This window comes from Mandrillus leucophaeus, unplaced genomic scaffold (assembly GCF_000951045.1).
Source record: "Mandrillus leucophaeus isolate KB7577 unplaced genomic scaffold, Mleu.le_1.0 Scaffold1181, whole genome shotgun sequence".
In the NCBI taxonomy this organism is placed as follows: Eukaryota; Metazoa; Chordata; class Mammalia; order Primates; family Cercopithecidae; genus Mandrillus; species Mandrillus leucophaeus.
Window position 1 is genome coordinate 821,737 of NW_012100110.1, and position 13,418 is coordinate 835,154.

General features: G+C 36.5%; 1 protein-coding gene across 1 annotated transcript in view; it reads right to left on the reverse strand.

Annotated features, from left to right (window-relative positions):
- ERP44 (endoplasmic reticulum protein 44) overlaps window positions 1-13,418 on the reverse strand; it is a 115,477-nt gene that overhangs the window by 34,780 nt on the left and 67,279 nt on the right. The window contains exons 5-7 of the mRNA XM_011965260.1: window positions 5,483-5,667; window positions 4,078-4,193; window positions 1,690-1,747 (exon numbers count right to left, since the gene is read on the reverse strand). Coding sequence (XP_011820650.1) covers window positions 1,690-1,747; window positions 4,078-4,193; window positions 5,483-5,667 — 359 coding nt within the window. The remainder of the gene's footprint in view (window positions 1-1,689; window positions 1,748-4,077; window positions 4,194-5,482; window positions 5,668-13,418) is intronic.

The following is a 13,418-nucleotide window of genomic DNA, read 5'->3' on the forward strand; positions in this document are numbered from 1 at the left end:
TTTTTTTTTTTTTTTTTAAAGCAAAGTCTCACTCTGTCACCCACGCTGGAGTACAGTGACATGATCATGGCTCACTGCAGCCTTGACTTCCTGGGCTCAAGCAATTTTCCTACCTCAGCCTCCAGAGTAGCTGGGACTACAGGTGCGTGCCACCATGCCAAGCTAATTATTTTATTTTATTCAGAGATGTGGTCTTGTTCTGTTGCCCAGGCTAAAAAGTACATTCTTAAATCCATCCATGAACCCAGAAAATCTACCGGTGTTACAAAAGAAACATAAATCATGGAACTTCCAAGAAAGAGGGCCATGGGTGGTAAAAAGCAGGTAATTCTGTGATTACCAGTGAGCTAATAATCTAACCTGTGACACCCAAGTCTATTGCTTTTTCTTGGATTTAGGTCAATTAACTCTTTTTCAGTATCCTCACCAAAGGCAGAAAGGCATTGTGAAAAGAAGAATTCTCCAAATGAATTAATTTAGCTATTCCTTAGAGCTGAAAATTTTAGAAATTACTTCTTTTAGAAGAAAATATGGATAGTGAAAAAGCCTTGAAAAATACAAGATGCTATATGGATGTAAGGCAAGACTATTTCATTTTATTACCTCCATATCTGTTTCCACATTAACTCAAAGTCAATTATCTATGAAGTGTCTAAAATGATAAAAATAATAGCTAATATTAATTGATAAACTTACTGTGTCTAGGCATGATTGTGAACATTTTATATGTGTTGATTCATTTAATCCTCCCAACATCCCTATAAAGCAAGTACTGTTATTATCATCCCATTTTTACTAATTAAGAAACTGAAGCATGGGGAAGCGAAGAAACTTTCCCAGAGTAACATACCTAAGAAGGTGGCACATTTGACATTCAAACCCAGTCTGATACCACCAGAACCCATGCTCTGAACAACCACACTACCACTGGGAGATATGTACTGCATTCTGATAATCTAGAGATGATGATACTAAGTAAGCTACTCAAAGAAATGTACTTGCAAAAAACATAAGCAAACACCTATGTGAATTTAAAATAGAAACTTTCTAAGCAAGAAATTCATTTATCTGCACAAAAATTTAAAATCTCAGTGTAAAAACACTATAAACAACATTAAAATGAAAACTACAAATTGAAAAAATATCCATAAATTTCCTTTTTTTTTTTGGTGAATTTGGGATAACACATGCTATGATTTTTGCCTCTTAGTTATGGCTACCATCACCTGGTAGGGCCTAAGCAGCTACTTAAAACTTCTTACCCTACAGGTTAAAAACAACCTAGCTGCTCCTTATTACCTGGCAGGTACTGAGTAAATTTATAGCCCAGGAGATTTGGGAGTTTGGCTAGTACAATAGTAGCCAAATACAACAGGTAGAAATGACAATCACAGGCAACTGCAGCATTTTAAAAATTTGGCTCCCAGACTGAATGCCAGAGAGGTAGAAAAGGCCTGAGAGTCAGGGGATCCCTAAGGCCAGCTCTGCTACTCTATTGCCTGTGTGACTTTAGGCTTCTGTGGTTCCATCTTCGTTTTGAAGGGTTTAGATCAGCACAAGATGATGCTTCAAAGTTCCTTTCGATTCTAAAGTTCTATGATTCTATGAACATTAACACATATAAAACTACATTTTATACATGTATTTAAATTATATCTTATCATACAACATTAAGAAATAGCAACTTACCCCTGGTGGTTTGTAGATTATGTTGTCTCCACTATATCTTTCCGGTTTTGAAACATCCCTATAGGAAGGGAGAAGCAGTAATAAACCTGAATGACAGGATTCTGCAATGTAGGAATTACAGACTTGAAATACATACTTATCCATCATAGTCCCTATTATAAGACTATGCAATACCAAGAAAAGCATACATTTAAAGAAAACATTTAATATGAGGCAGACTTTTTAAAGGAAAATTTTAGTTGTTTTTGTGTTTTGTATAAGTTTAGATTGGGAGTTTTAGCACTAAAAGGTTGTTTTTGACCCCAGACTGTATTCTAGCAACTAGGGATCAATGTCATTGGTTTGGTCACAAGGACTGAAAAAAAAAAAAAAAACCAAAAAAAAACCCCGAAATAACCCACATCACTAAAATATAGTTCCATAAATAAGTAATTTTTTGTTTATTTGTCCATTGTTGTTTCCTGAACCTAGTACAGTATCTGGCACATAAAAGTTGTTCAATAAAAATATGTAGAGTGAATACTATAACAAATTACTTTTGTAATCAATTATTTTTAGATTAATTGAATATTGATTTATCTCTAGTTTCTAATTACAGTAGTCCAGGAGATAGGGGGAAGGGGTGCTAACCTAGATTGATAACAGTGAGAACAGAAAAAATGTGTTCCATTAATTAATTAATTCAATAACTATTTACTATGTGCTTCCTTTATACCAGCTATGCCTTGACATTGGGTAAACAGGAGTGAACAAAACCAACAAAACTCTCTGTCTCTCATGGAGTTTACATTTTGGTGAGTAGAGATAGACTAACAAGTAGATATATTTATCTTTGGTGGTTACAAAAAAATGCTATGAAGAAAATAAGTGGAATAAGTAGATAAAGAATGACAAATTAAATGATGGTAGTGCTCCTTTATATAAAGTTATCGGGCAAAGACTTTCTGATGAGATGACATCTGGGAGGAGCACTTTCAGATACAGGCTCTGCTGCAGAAGTGTGCTTGCAGCATTTAATGAATACGGGTTGGGCACAGTGGCTCATGCCTATAATCCCAGCGCTTTTGGAGGCGGAGGCAGGAGGATCACTTGAGGCCAGGAGTTCAAGACCATCCTGGGCAACATGTGAGACCTCATCGCTTAAAAAACAAAAAACAAAAAACTAATAATGCACACAATAAAACATACAAACAAAATCTTACAAAAGCATTAAAGCAAGGACAAACAATAAAGGTCAAAAAATGAAGAGGATATATTGTGCCAGACATCCAGGCTCCACTCAAGATAGCTACTACAATTGAGCCTAACAGTCATGAGCCAATGAAAAGAAATAATACTGCATGGAAGTCAAAGGATGGTTGAGATAACCTCCAATGAGGAGACAGGGTCAAGAACAGAACCACAAAAATGATTCCATCTTGAGAAAAAGAAAAAAAAAAGGAGATAAAGTCAGAGAATTCAGACAGGTAGGGGCCAAACCAGGGGGATTCAACGTAAGTGTTGACACAGCAGAAAAAGGAAAAGGTAGTTGAACATCACACCCTTCAGAGGACTTGAAAAAGATTAAGATGTTTAAAAGACCACTCAATCTGGTTATTAAGAAGTCATTTTGTGAATGTGTAGAGACAAGTTTCATTAGAGCAATGGAGGTGAAAGTTAGCTTCCAAAAGGTTAAGTTTTTTACTGGTTAGAATTTGAGAAAATCATGGTAGCCAGGCATAAACTATTCTTTGGAAAAAAAAAAAAAAAGAATAAAAAGAAAGATGACATTATAGCTTAAGAGAAGAGGCAGGTCAGGAAAGAAAGAAGCATGTTTTCAGAAAAGGAAAGCAGTTCTTGAAAAGGGTCAGGTTGAAAACACAAGAAAGCAGGAACAACTGGTGGATCAAAGCCCCAGAGGAGTTTGAAAGGACAGTTACAAGGATACCAGAGAACAGGTTAGCCTTAGAAAGAATTGTTCCTCTGAGACAGGGAAGATATAAGAAAAGGTGGTGGAGAGATGGAGACGAATGAAGACGATAAAACTCATGCTTCTTAACAAGAAAGACAGTGTGTTGTTTCACTGTGGTAACCCCACAGATTAGCATTTTGTCTAACATAGGATAAGAGTTAGTAAATGAGTTCAATAAAAGCATGAATGAGTTAATTGTTAACTTGTCCATTTTTTCCTGCTTGCCCACAATCTGAAACAGATAATACTATAGAAAGAAAAACAGAGTTTTAAAACCTTAAAAAGAATTCAGAGACAGGCATAAAGACTGTTTGGTGATTTTAAAAGGACTGAGATCATTTTTGGAGAGATCACCTTCAGAAAATGACCAAATACAACAGGAATTTAACATGGCAGCCAAACCAACCCACTAACACACTTTTAAATAAGATACTTACCCAAATGCAGAAAGAAAGGCACAGTCATCATGCAAAATATTCGCTACTCGTTCAAAAACTCTATAGTTGTCCGAGTCCTTTTGCTCAAAATATCCAATGATATTTCTTTTGCTGCGCTGTAAAATAAAGTATGTAATTATTTTGCAAACACACATAGTTTTATAAACATGTTATTTCATTTACCCCTTATCTTAGTCTAGTTATTGTTCAAATGAAGTATGACTATAAATGCATATTTAGTTTTTAACACCTAGTCCAAAACTATTAAAGATTACATTGGGTTGAAAACAATCTTAACTATAATAAATATAATCATAAACATTTCCTTCTAGCATTTAAAATTTTTAAGAAATAGATAACTATTTGATCAGTGACAATCTTTTCCTAAGTAAGGGGACTAATTCTAAAATGTGTTAAAACAATGTATCAATCATAACTTGTGACTGTTGGAGAGACTCCTCCATGGCTTTCTCACACTCCTACCCATCTTACTGGGTCTACCAAAAAATGCAAGACTCTGACTACTCTTTATCCAGGCCATTTCTCAGAGTTGTGCTTGCAGCGAGCAACACTGATACGAGGGAATGCCTCCAGCCAGGACAAATGCAGGGTTACTGCTTGCTCTGAAATAGTGAGTTCCCCAAGCCCAGTGTCCCTCTCCTGTGACATAACCCACTGCATGTGCAGGTATCCATCTGGGGAGTCCTCTGTATTGCCTCCATAGGATTTGGAGGGCAAGGAAACAAATGCAAACATGCTCACACTACTTGCTGTGATGTGAGCAATAAATTCCTTTGTCTCTGACCCAGCAGTCTTGTGTCTTCTAACAGAATCCATGAAATGGTAATTGGTTAGCTTAGCTTGCAAGTAGGGTAAAATCAAATCTCAAACCTGACAGTGATGATTGGTGATTGTGATAGAGCCCAAACTCTATTGTTTTTGCTTTTGTTGTTGTTGTCTTTAAAACACTACCCAGTGTACAAAGAAAGGGGTGTGCTAAACTTATCGTTAAGCAGAGGCTATTTTAGAGGACATTAAAACTCATAAAAAGAGCTCACACAAGGGCGATTAGAGCAGACACCCTGAAGGTCTCCACAAGAAAAATACAGAAGCTCTGGTTGTATATACTTGACTTTAACTTCCATTTCTTTATAATTGAGGCTTTCATATGTGCTCAATTCACATTAGTACAGCTTTACTGTATGCTAAATCTTTCATCCAGAAGTTCAGTATAACATAAGTATTTCCCTTGAGATTAGTTCAAAAAAATTCAACTCATTAAGTATATGTATGTCAAATCCACTGCAATAAACTATAGGAGAATGTCCAGATTTTTTGTTTGCATTAGAATTTGTTTACATTAATCAGGGAATGTTCATTTAATCTAGCAAAAGTTACAACTTACATCAAGAGTGGTGATTTCTGCTAAGTCCCGAATTTCTTGAATGGGGTTACTTTTTTGTTGCCTGATGTAATCTGCCAGTGCTTTCACTGATCGCTGACCCCTGTATTCTCTCTTCATCATCATCCCATTACGAAACAATTTGAGGGTTGGGTATTTGCTTATCCTGTATCTCTGGGCTATGTCAGCTAAAAGAATGAAAAAAAATTATTTACCCTCATATGTAGTCAGGGTGAGCCCATTAGCCTAATGGTCAAAAATCTTACAATTGCTTAGTGAGAACTTTTTGGTTCAAGTCATTATTTTTCAGTGAGAGAGAAAAAAATAGTAATAATCAGGACTTGAGTTTACACTAGTTAAGAGACCAGGTTCTGGACTGGGTTTAAATCCTAATTTGTGACTTACTGGCCATGTGAACTTGTAAAATGCATAAACTCTCCATGCCTTAGTTCTCATCTATTATATAAGGATAATCATTTCTGCCACGTAAGATTGTCTTAAGCATCAAATTAAATAATACAACAGATGCCACAGTAAGCATGGCACATGAATAATGACTATAAAAATAGCAATAATAATAATGCCTTATGGGGTTCCACAGACGTTAAAATACCTGAGAGCAGCATATAAGCTGGGGAGGGAAGGTAAGCAGGAGGTAAATTATGCTAAATATTCTAAAGTCTTTGCATGGTCCAGGAAGAGGCAAAAGTACTTATAATATTTTGTTTAGTCGAGGTTGTACTTTATTCTCTCTACTATAGACAATCAAAAATACTAAAAGTATATTAGAGGTTAAAATGGAATATGAGCTCTCAGAAGGGGGGCTGGAGAAAAGATATAACACTTTGGCAAACTAAGTAACTAAGATTATATAATACTTTGGCAAACTCCACATGGATTTATAAAGTAGAAATCATGAGTGATTACTAAAATTCTTTAAACAGAAGACACATATGAATAAACAACAGGAACAACTGGTCATACTGAGATTGAAAAGAATGCTTTATTCATCAAATCACAGAAATCTGAAGTAAGACATTTTAATTTATACATAATTAACATAGACAATAATCTGTCTGCTTTAGGAGTTGGTACTTCCTTGAAGCAGATGAGTAATAGATACATATCAACTACATGCCCCTTTTCAACCTGATAAATTACAAGGAGAGACTATGTCTTTGGGGTGTTATAAAGATGATGGGTTCTATTACCTGAGCAAGGACTTAATGAGATTAAATTGGTACTACAAATTGAGAAATGAGAGAGCGTACACCATAAACAAGTAGAAGTCTTTTAAATAAAATAAAGACAACTGTAATAAAGCAAAAGCCACAAAGACTTGAGCTTATCCTACTTACAATGATAAATAACCTGAGAAATCATAAAAATAAAAAAAAAAAAGAAACTTTGATTTTTTTTTTCCTTTTTGAAGACAGGGTCTTGCTCTGTCACCCAGGCTGGAGTGCAGTGGCACGATCTCAGCTCACTGCGACCTTAACTTCCTGGACTTAAGCAATCATCCCACTTCAGCCTCCAGAGTAGCTGGGACAACAGGTGTGTGTCACCATGCCTGGCAAATCTTCTTAAATTTTTTTAATTCAAAAATTTTTTTTTTAGAGATGAGGTCTCACTATGTTGCCCAGGTCAGTCTTGAACTCCTGAACTGAAGCAATCCTCCCGCCTCAGCCTCCCAAAGCTGGGATTACAGTTGTGAGCCACCGTGCCTGGCTATAAAATGAATTTTTGCATGATGTATAAACAAAAAGTGTTTAAAAATTAGATCAAATAGTTCTAATGGCCAACACTACAGTATTGTAGTCTTGAGAATGGAAAATGCCTTTTTAAAAGTTAGTATTTTGGCCAGGCCCAGGGGCTCATGCCTGTAATCCCAGAACTTTGGGAGGCTGAGGTGGGTAGATCACTTGAGGTCAAGATTTTGAGACCAGCCTGACCAACATGGCAAGACCCTGTCTCTACTAAAAATACAAAAATTAACCAGGCATGGTGGCGCACGCCTGTAATCCCAGCTACCCGGTGGCCGAGGCACAAGAATCTCTTGAAACTGGGAGGTGGAGGTTGCAGTGAACCAAGTTCGTGCCAGTGCACTTTAGACTGGGCAACAGAGTGAAACCCTGTCTCAACAACAACAACAACAAAAAATTACTATTTCTCCAAATGCTTATCAATAGGAGACTGGCTGAATAAAGTATGGTACCCATATAATGAAGTACTAGGCTGTAATATAAAGAAATAAAAAAAATCTCTGTTTGCTGCTAAGGAGCAATCTTCAAGATAAGTTAAAAAAAAAAAAAACCCAGGTGCAGAAGAGCATGTACAGGTCAAATATTTTGTATAAGAAATAGGGAGAAGAAATTTGGGGAAGAAATATAAATACATATGTATATACATGCACACATATTTACATGTCTATATATGCTTGCTTATATAGTTGTCTTTCCTCTACCCACAAAAAAAAACACCAATGGGAGAAAATGGATGGAGAGGTCTAGGATAAATTCCCTGACTATACTTTGGTTTTATAGTTTTGACTTTGGAACCATGGAAATGTTTAACATTAAAACAAAACAAAATTTTTAAAAAACTTAGTACTGGCATTGTTATTTTGAAATTAAATACATACACATATATTACCGATAAAGCACATGAGTAATCATGTTAATGCCATTAAGAATCAAGATTTTCAGCATAAGGAAAAAATATATAAAACTGAGTGATTAAGTAAAAACCCTATAATAATCTGAATTGGAAGTACTGGTATGACCTCATGTTTTTCTCTTTCAAAAAATATACTTCTAAGATCCTTCCACTGATAGCTATTATCAGTAAGTTAATTCCAATAAGTTTGATGATTCATATAACTCCCATGAAAATATAACTTATTGAAACTGACACTAGAAGAAACAGAAGATATAAATTATCCTAAAATTATTGCCAGGTATAGTGACACATGCCCACAGCCCCAAGGCAGGAGGTTTGCTTGAGCCCAGGAGTTCAAGACTAGACTGGGCAACACAGCAAGACTCCATCTCAAAAAAGAATCCTACAATTATTAAAGAACCCAAATCTAATTCAAAGCCTTTCCACAAATGAAACTCCATTCCCAGCCATCTTCACCAGTAAATTCTGCCAAACATTTAAGGAGCCAATAATGGCAATTTTACACAAACTATTCCAGAGAATACAAAAACAGGGAACACTTCCCAACTAGTTTTCGAGGTCAACGTAATCTTTATGGGAATCCTGATAAGAAAATTATGAGGAAAAAAAAGTATTTGTTAATCTTACTCAAGAACACAGACGCAAAACTTGAATAGAAATATTAAAGGCCGGGCGCGGTGGCTCAAGCCTGTAATCCCAGCACTTTGGGAGGCCGAGACGGGCAGATCACGAGGTCAGGAGATAGAGACCATCCTGGCTAACACGGTGAAACCCCGTCTCTACTAAAAAAAACAAAAAACTAGCCGGGGGAGGTGGTCCCAGCTACTCGGGAGGCTGAGGCAGGAGAACAGCGGGAACCTGGGAGGCGGAGCTTGCAGTGAGCCCAGATCACGCCACTGCACTCCAGCCTGGGGGACAGAGCGAGACTCCGTCTCAAAAAAAAAAAGAAATATTAAGAAACTTAGCACTACATACAAAGGATAATACATCACAAGAAAGCTGGATTTAGTTTAGCACTTCAGTTTAGATAAATATTTGAAAACCAATTAATGTACAGCACAACACTGACAGAATAAAAGAGAAAAATTTTGTTATCTCTCAAAAGCAGAAAAGCATTTGATAAAAATCTATATTCATTCATGCTTAAACACTTTCAGTAAACTAGGAAGAGAACTTCCTTAACTGAAAAAAGGATAAATAAACAAGTAACAAACAACTGAATGGTGATATACTAAAAGCTTTCAAGTTGAGATCAAAAAAGAAAAAAGATGCCTGCTATCACTTCTATATAACACTGATTTAGAGTTCTTGATAAAAATAATAATAATAAAAAAAAGACTGGAAAGGAAGAGATGTCATTATTTGCAGATGTTTTTGTTGAGTTCACAGAAAATCCAAAAGGGAATCTACAAATGGATTTCCACTTGCAAGCAGGGTGTAGTGGGTAGCAGAAATGTATTGGTCCTACTGCAACAACTAGAAAAAACTTTGTATCATTTTTGTTGTTGTTGTTGTTGTTGTTGTTGTTTGAGATGGAGTCTTGCTCTGTGCCCCAGGCTGGAGTGCAGTGGCACGATCTCGGCTCACTGCAAGCTCCGCCCCCCGGGTTCACCCCATTCTCCTGCCTCAGCCTCCCAAGTAGCTGGGACTACAGGCGCCCGCCACCACGCCCAGCTAGTTTTTTGTATTTTTTTAGTAGAGACGGGGTTTCATGGTGTTAGCCAGGATGGTCTCGATCTCCTGACCTTGTGATCCGCCCGCCTCGGCCTCCCAAAGTGCTGGGATTACAGTGTATCATATTTTTAAGATATCAGAAATCATGAAAGCAATGAAGACTAAAGGAACTGACATTCCAGGAAGGGAAGAACCATTCCTAGGGTAAGCAAAGATCACTAGCCATTTTCTTTCCTATAGGTTTCCTGTGTAATTCGTTTTGGAAATTAAGTCTGCAGTTGCAGATTTAGGGCTGAGAATTATACCTGCATAGGCAAAAGAAATGTCTCCAGAGGACATCTGCTAAGTGCTGGGGTGATACAGGAACCTGCGGAGTTGGGTCACAAATATGAAAAATCTCCTACCGCCTCCTGGTACTTAGGAGACAGCATCTACTTTGCTTTGAAAAGGACCTGCAACCCTGTATCAAGACCACATGCAGCCAAGACAATTGCCAGATTTTGAAGCCAACAAGGCCAGGAAGCATCTAGACATTTTTAAAAAACCATGAATTTTTAAGACAGACAGGAAGAAAGGTACTTGTGACATGTACTAGAGACAACTGATTAGTATTCAGAATATAAAAAGAATGAACTAAAAAAAGATTACCAAAAAGATAAGTGAGCTAAAGCTATCAGTGTATGAAAGAAACACAGATTGCCAATAAACATATTACACATGTTCAGTTGTAATCAGAAAGTTACAAATTAAAACTCCCATATAACATTTTGTCTTTCATACTGGCAAAAAATCAATAATAATAAAAATTTTTAAGACTAAAATTCAATAATATGAAACCCTATGAAAGTAAAATATTCCTAGTAGGTTTCATTTAGGTTCAATATTCAATGTTAATAAAGGTAAACTAGCCTAGCTGGTGCCTACATTGTCAACAAGAAGTCAAGGAATCTTTTTTAATACCCAAAGACTTTTTAATATCCAAAGGATCTGGCAGCGAGGATATGAGATGGACTCAGAAGCAAAGAAACTAGTCTAATAGAAAACATCTATTTTCCATCTGTGTCCTAAGTATCAGTATGAAAATGGACAGCAAGATGCACTACAGGAGACAATATAATGCTTTTAACTTTCTAAACTTGATGAATTAGTGGGCACAATGAGAAAGCAGTGTGCTAATAGCAAGTTTGCATAAACTAGGAGTAGAATAAATAAGGTTAGAGACAGACTCTAGAGGGTCTTAAGCACTAAGCTGATGGAGTTTGAATTTTATCCTGTTTGTGATAAGCAGCCACTAAGCTGTAGAGCTGGGCTTTCAAAAAATTCACCTGGCAGTAGTAGAGAACCAGGGAGACTAGTAAGGAAGCTGACGTAATAGTTGTGGCAAAAATCACAAGAGTCTATTAACAAACATTACAACCTTTAGGTTGCTTTAGAATTCTGGTTATGGAGATAAAAAGATTTAAAATATTTGAAAACTATTAGGGGATTAGCTACTCATTTGATTCATTCTCAAACAACATCCTGGCAGCAGGCATGCTGCATGATGCTGTGGCGTTTAATTATTAAGAAGCAAAAACCTTAAAATTACATTGATCAATAATCTCAGACATAATGCTGACTTTTTTTTTTTAACAAGCTTCGGCCAAAAGTGATTTTAAGATAATTAGAATGTGACACTTTGACAATATAACAAAGAATGACTTAAGGGGTATAATAAATGGGTTTTTAAAATTAACTGGATAGAGCAAATGTTAAAATGGATGTCAGAGAAATTATAAATCCCAGAAGGTTAACAGCTCACTGATTGAAAAATTAGCATGTATTTTTGCTCCAATGGTCACTTACTTTTCCTTGATGGGTCCTGCCTGCCTGCCTGCCTCACTAATGCCCAGCAGGGTTCCAAATGGGGAAACTGCCTCATACTCTTGTTTCAGCAACGTCTCTCCCTGCGATGGTTATCCATGGCAGAAAATACAAAGAGGCAGATCATTTCAACAGGAAAGTTTTATTGTTCTTCTGGTCCTAGGAGAAGGACCACTGCTGCCTATATACCTCTTCTCATTCCCAAACTGTACCCCTCAAAACAAACAACAAAAAAACCCCAGAAAGACAAATATCCTCAAAAAACAAAACAAAAGACCTCAACAGAAAACTGATAACCAAAGCCTAGAAGCTGACTCAGAACTCAGGCTTAACCGCTCATCCAAATTCTGTTCTATGCACATAAATTCTTCACTTCATATTTTCTTGTTCTTATTATGGTACTTATACATAGTTCCTATAAAAAGCATCTCAATTTCCAATAAGTAAGGTCCTAGTTGCACTGGAAGACAGACAGGTAAGAGTAACTCAGGTATATGGGCGCGTGTGCTACCTAATCAAGGTACAATTACAAATTACTTTCCTAAAAACGTGAGTGTGGGTCTGTTCTGCACTGACCAGCAAACATATGAACGCCTCTTGCTTAGTGCCATACAGCCCAAGGCCACTGGAGGTCAGCAGAGAACCTGGTCCCACCAGGGGCTGACTGATGGGACTTTCTACATCCCAGGCAGCAAGCATGACCACCAAGGAGAATAATGAATTCTATTCCTGAATTCCCCAAATGATAAGACTGCAGAAGATGAGACGTGATGATGATCCACAGTTGAAGCAAGGCCATGTTTTAACTGTGTGCATGTGTACATGCATGTGTACACATGTGTCTATGTGTGTTTAGAAATTTTGGAAAGCAGAAAATTATAAAGAAGAAAATAAGAACCACTTCCAAACACCACTGGAGAAAACCACTATTAACATTTTGGTTTATATTTTGGTAACTTTGAAGAAAAGTTGCTTAACTAGCAGAGATATATTTCAATTCAGAAAAAATAAACTCTGAGGTTAGTCAAATAGTAAAGTGATAGCATCAATACTTGCAGAATGGGTTTTGGCAGCTTGGAAGAAATTCCCAGAGAGAGTAGAGCATTACCAACACTCTTAATGTCATGAAGGCCAATATTATGTTTAAAAAAAAAAAAATCGACTCAGTTGAGAAATGATGCACAAGAGTCAGACTCTGAATGTAAAGTTGTTTCAGAATAACTTGAACAAATTTATTCTCCTTTTAAGGCACACACATTAATGACACAATTTTAAAAATCTATTTCTAACTGAGTCTAAGATAGTTTTTACAATAGGTATAAAAAAATTCTAAGTGCCCTCATCTCTCACCATAAACAAAAATCAACTCAAAATGGATTAAAGACATAAATCTAAGACCCGAAACTATAAAACCAGTAGAAGAAAACATAGGCGAAATGCTTCTGGATATCGGTCTGGGCAAAAATTTTATGGATACAGCTTTAAATGCACAGGCAAAAAAAAGCAAAAACAGACAAATGGGATTTTATCAAACTAAAAAGCTTCTGGAGGGCAAGGGAAACACAACAGAGTGAAGAGGCAACCTGAGAATTAGTGGAAATATCTGTAAACTAAACATCTGATAAGGGATTAACATTCAGAATATACAACACAAGCAACAACAACAACAAAATCCAATTTTAAAAAGGGCATAGCATCTCAACAAACATTTCTCAAAAGACAT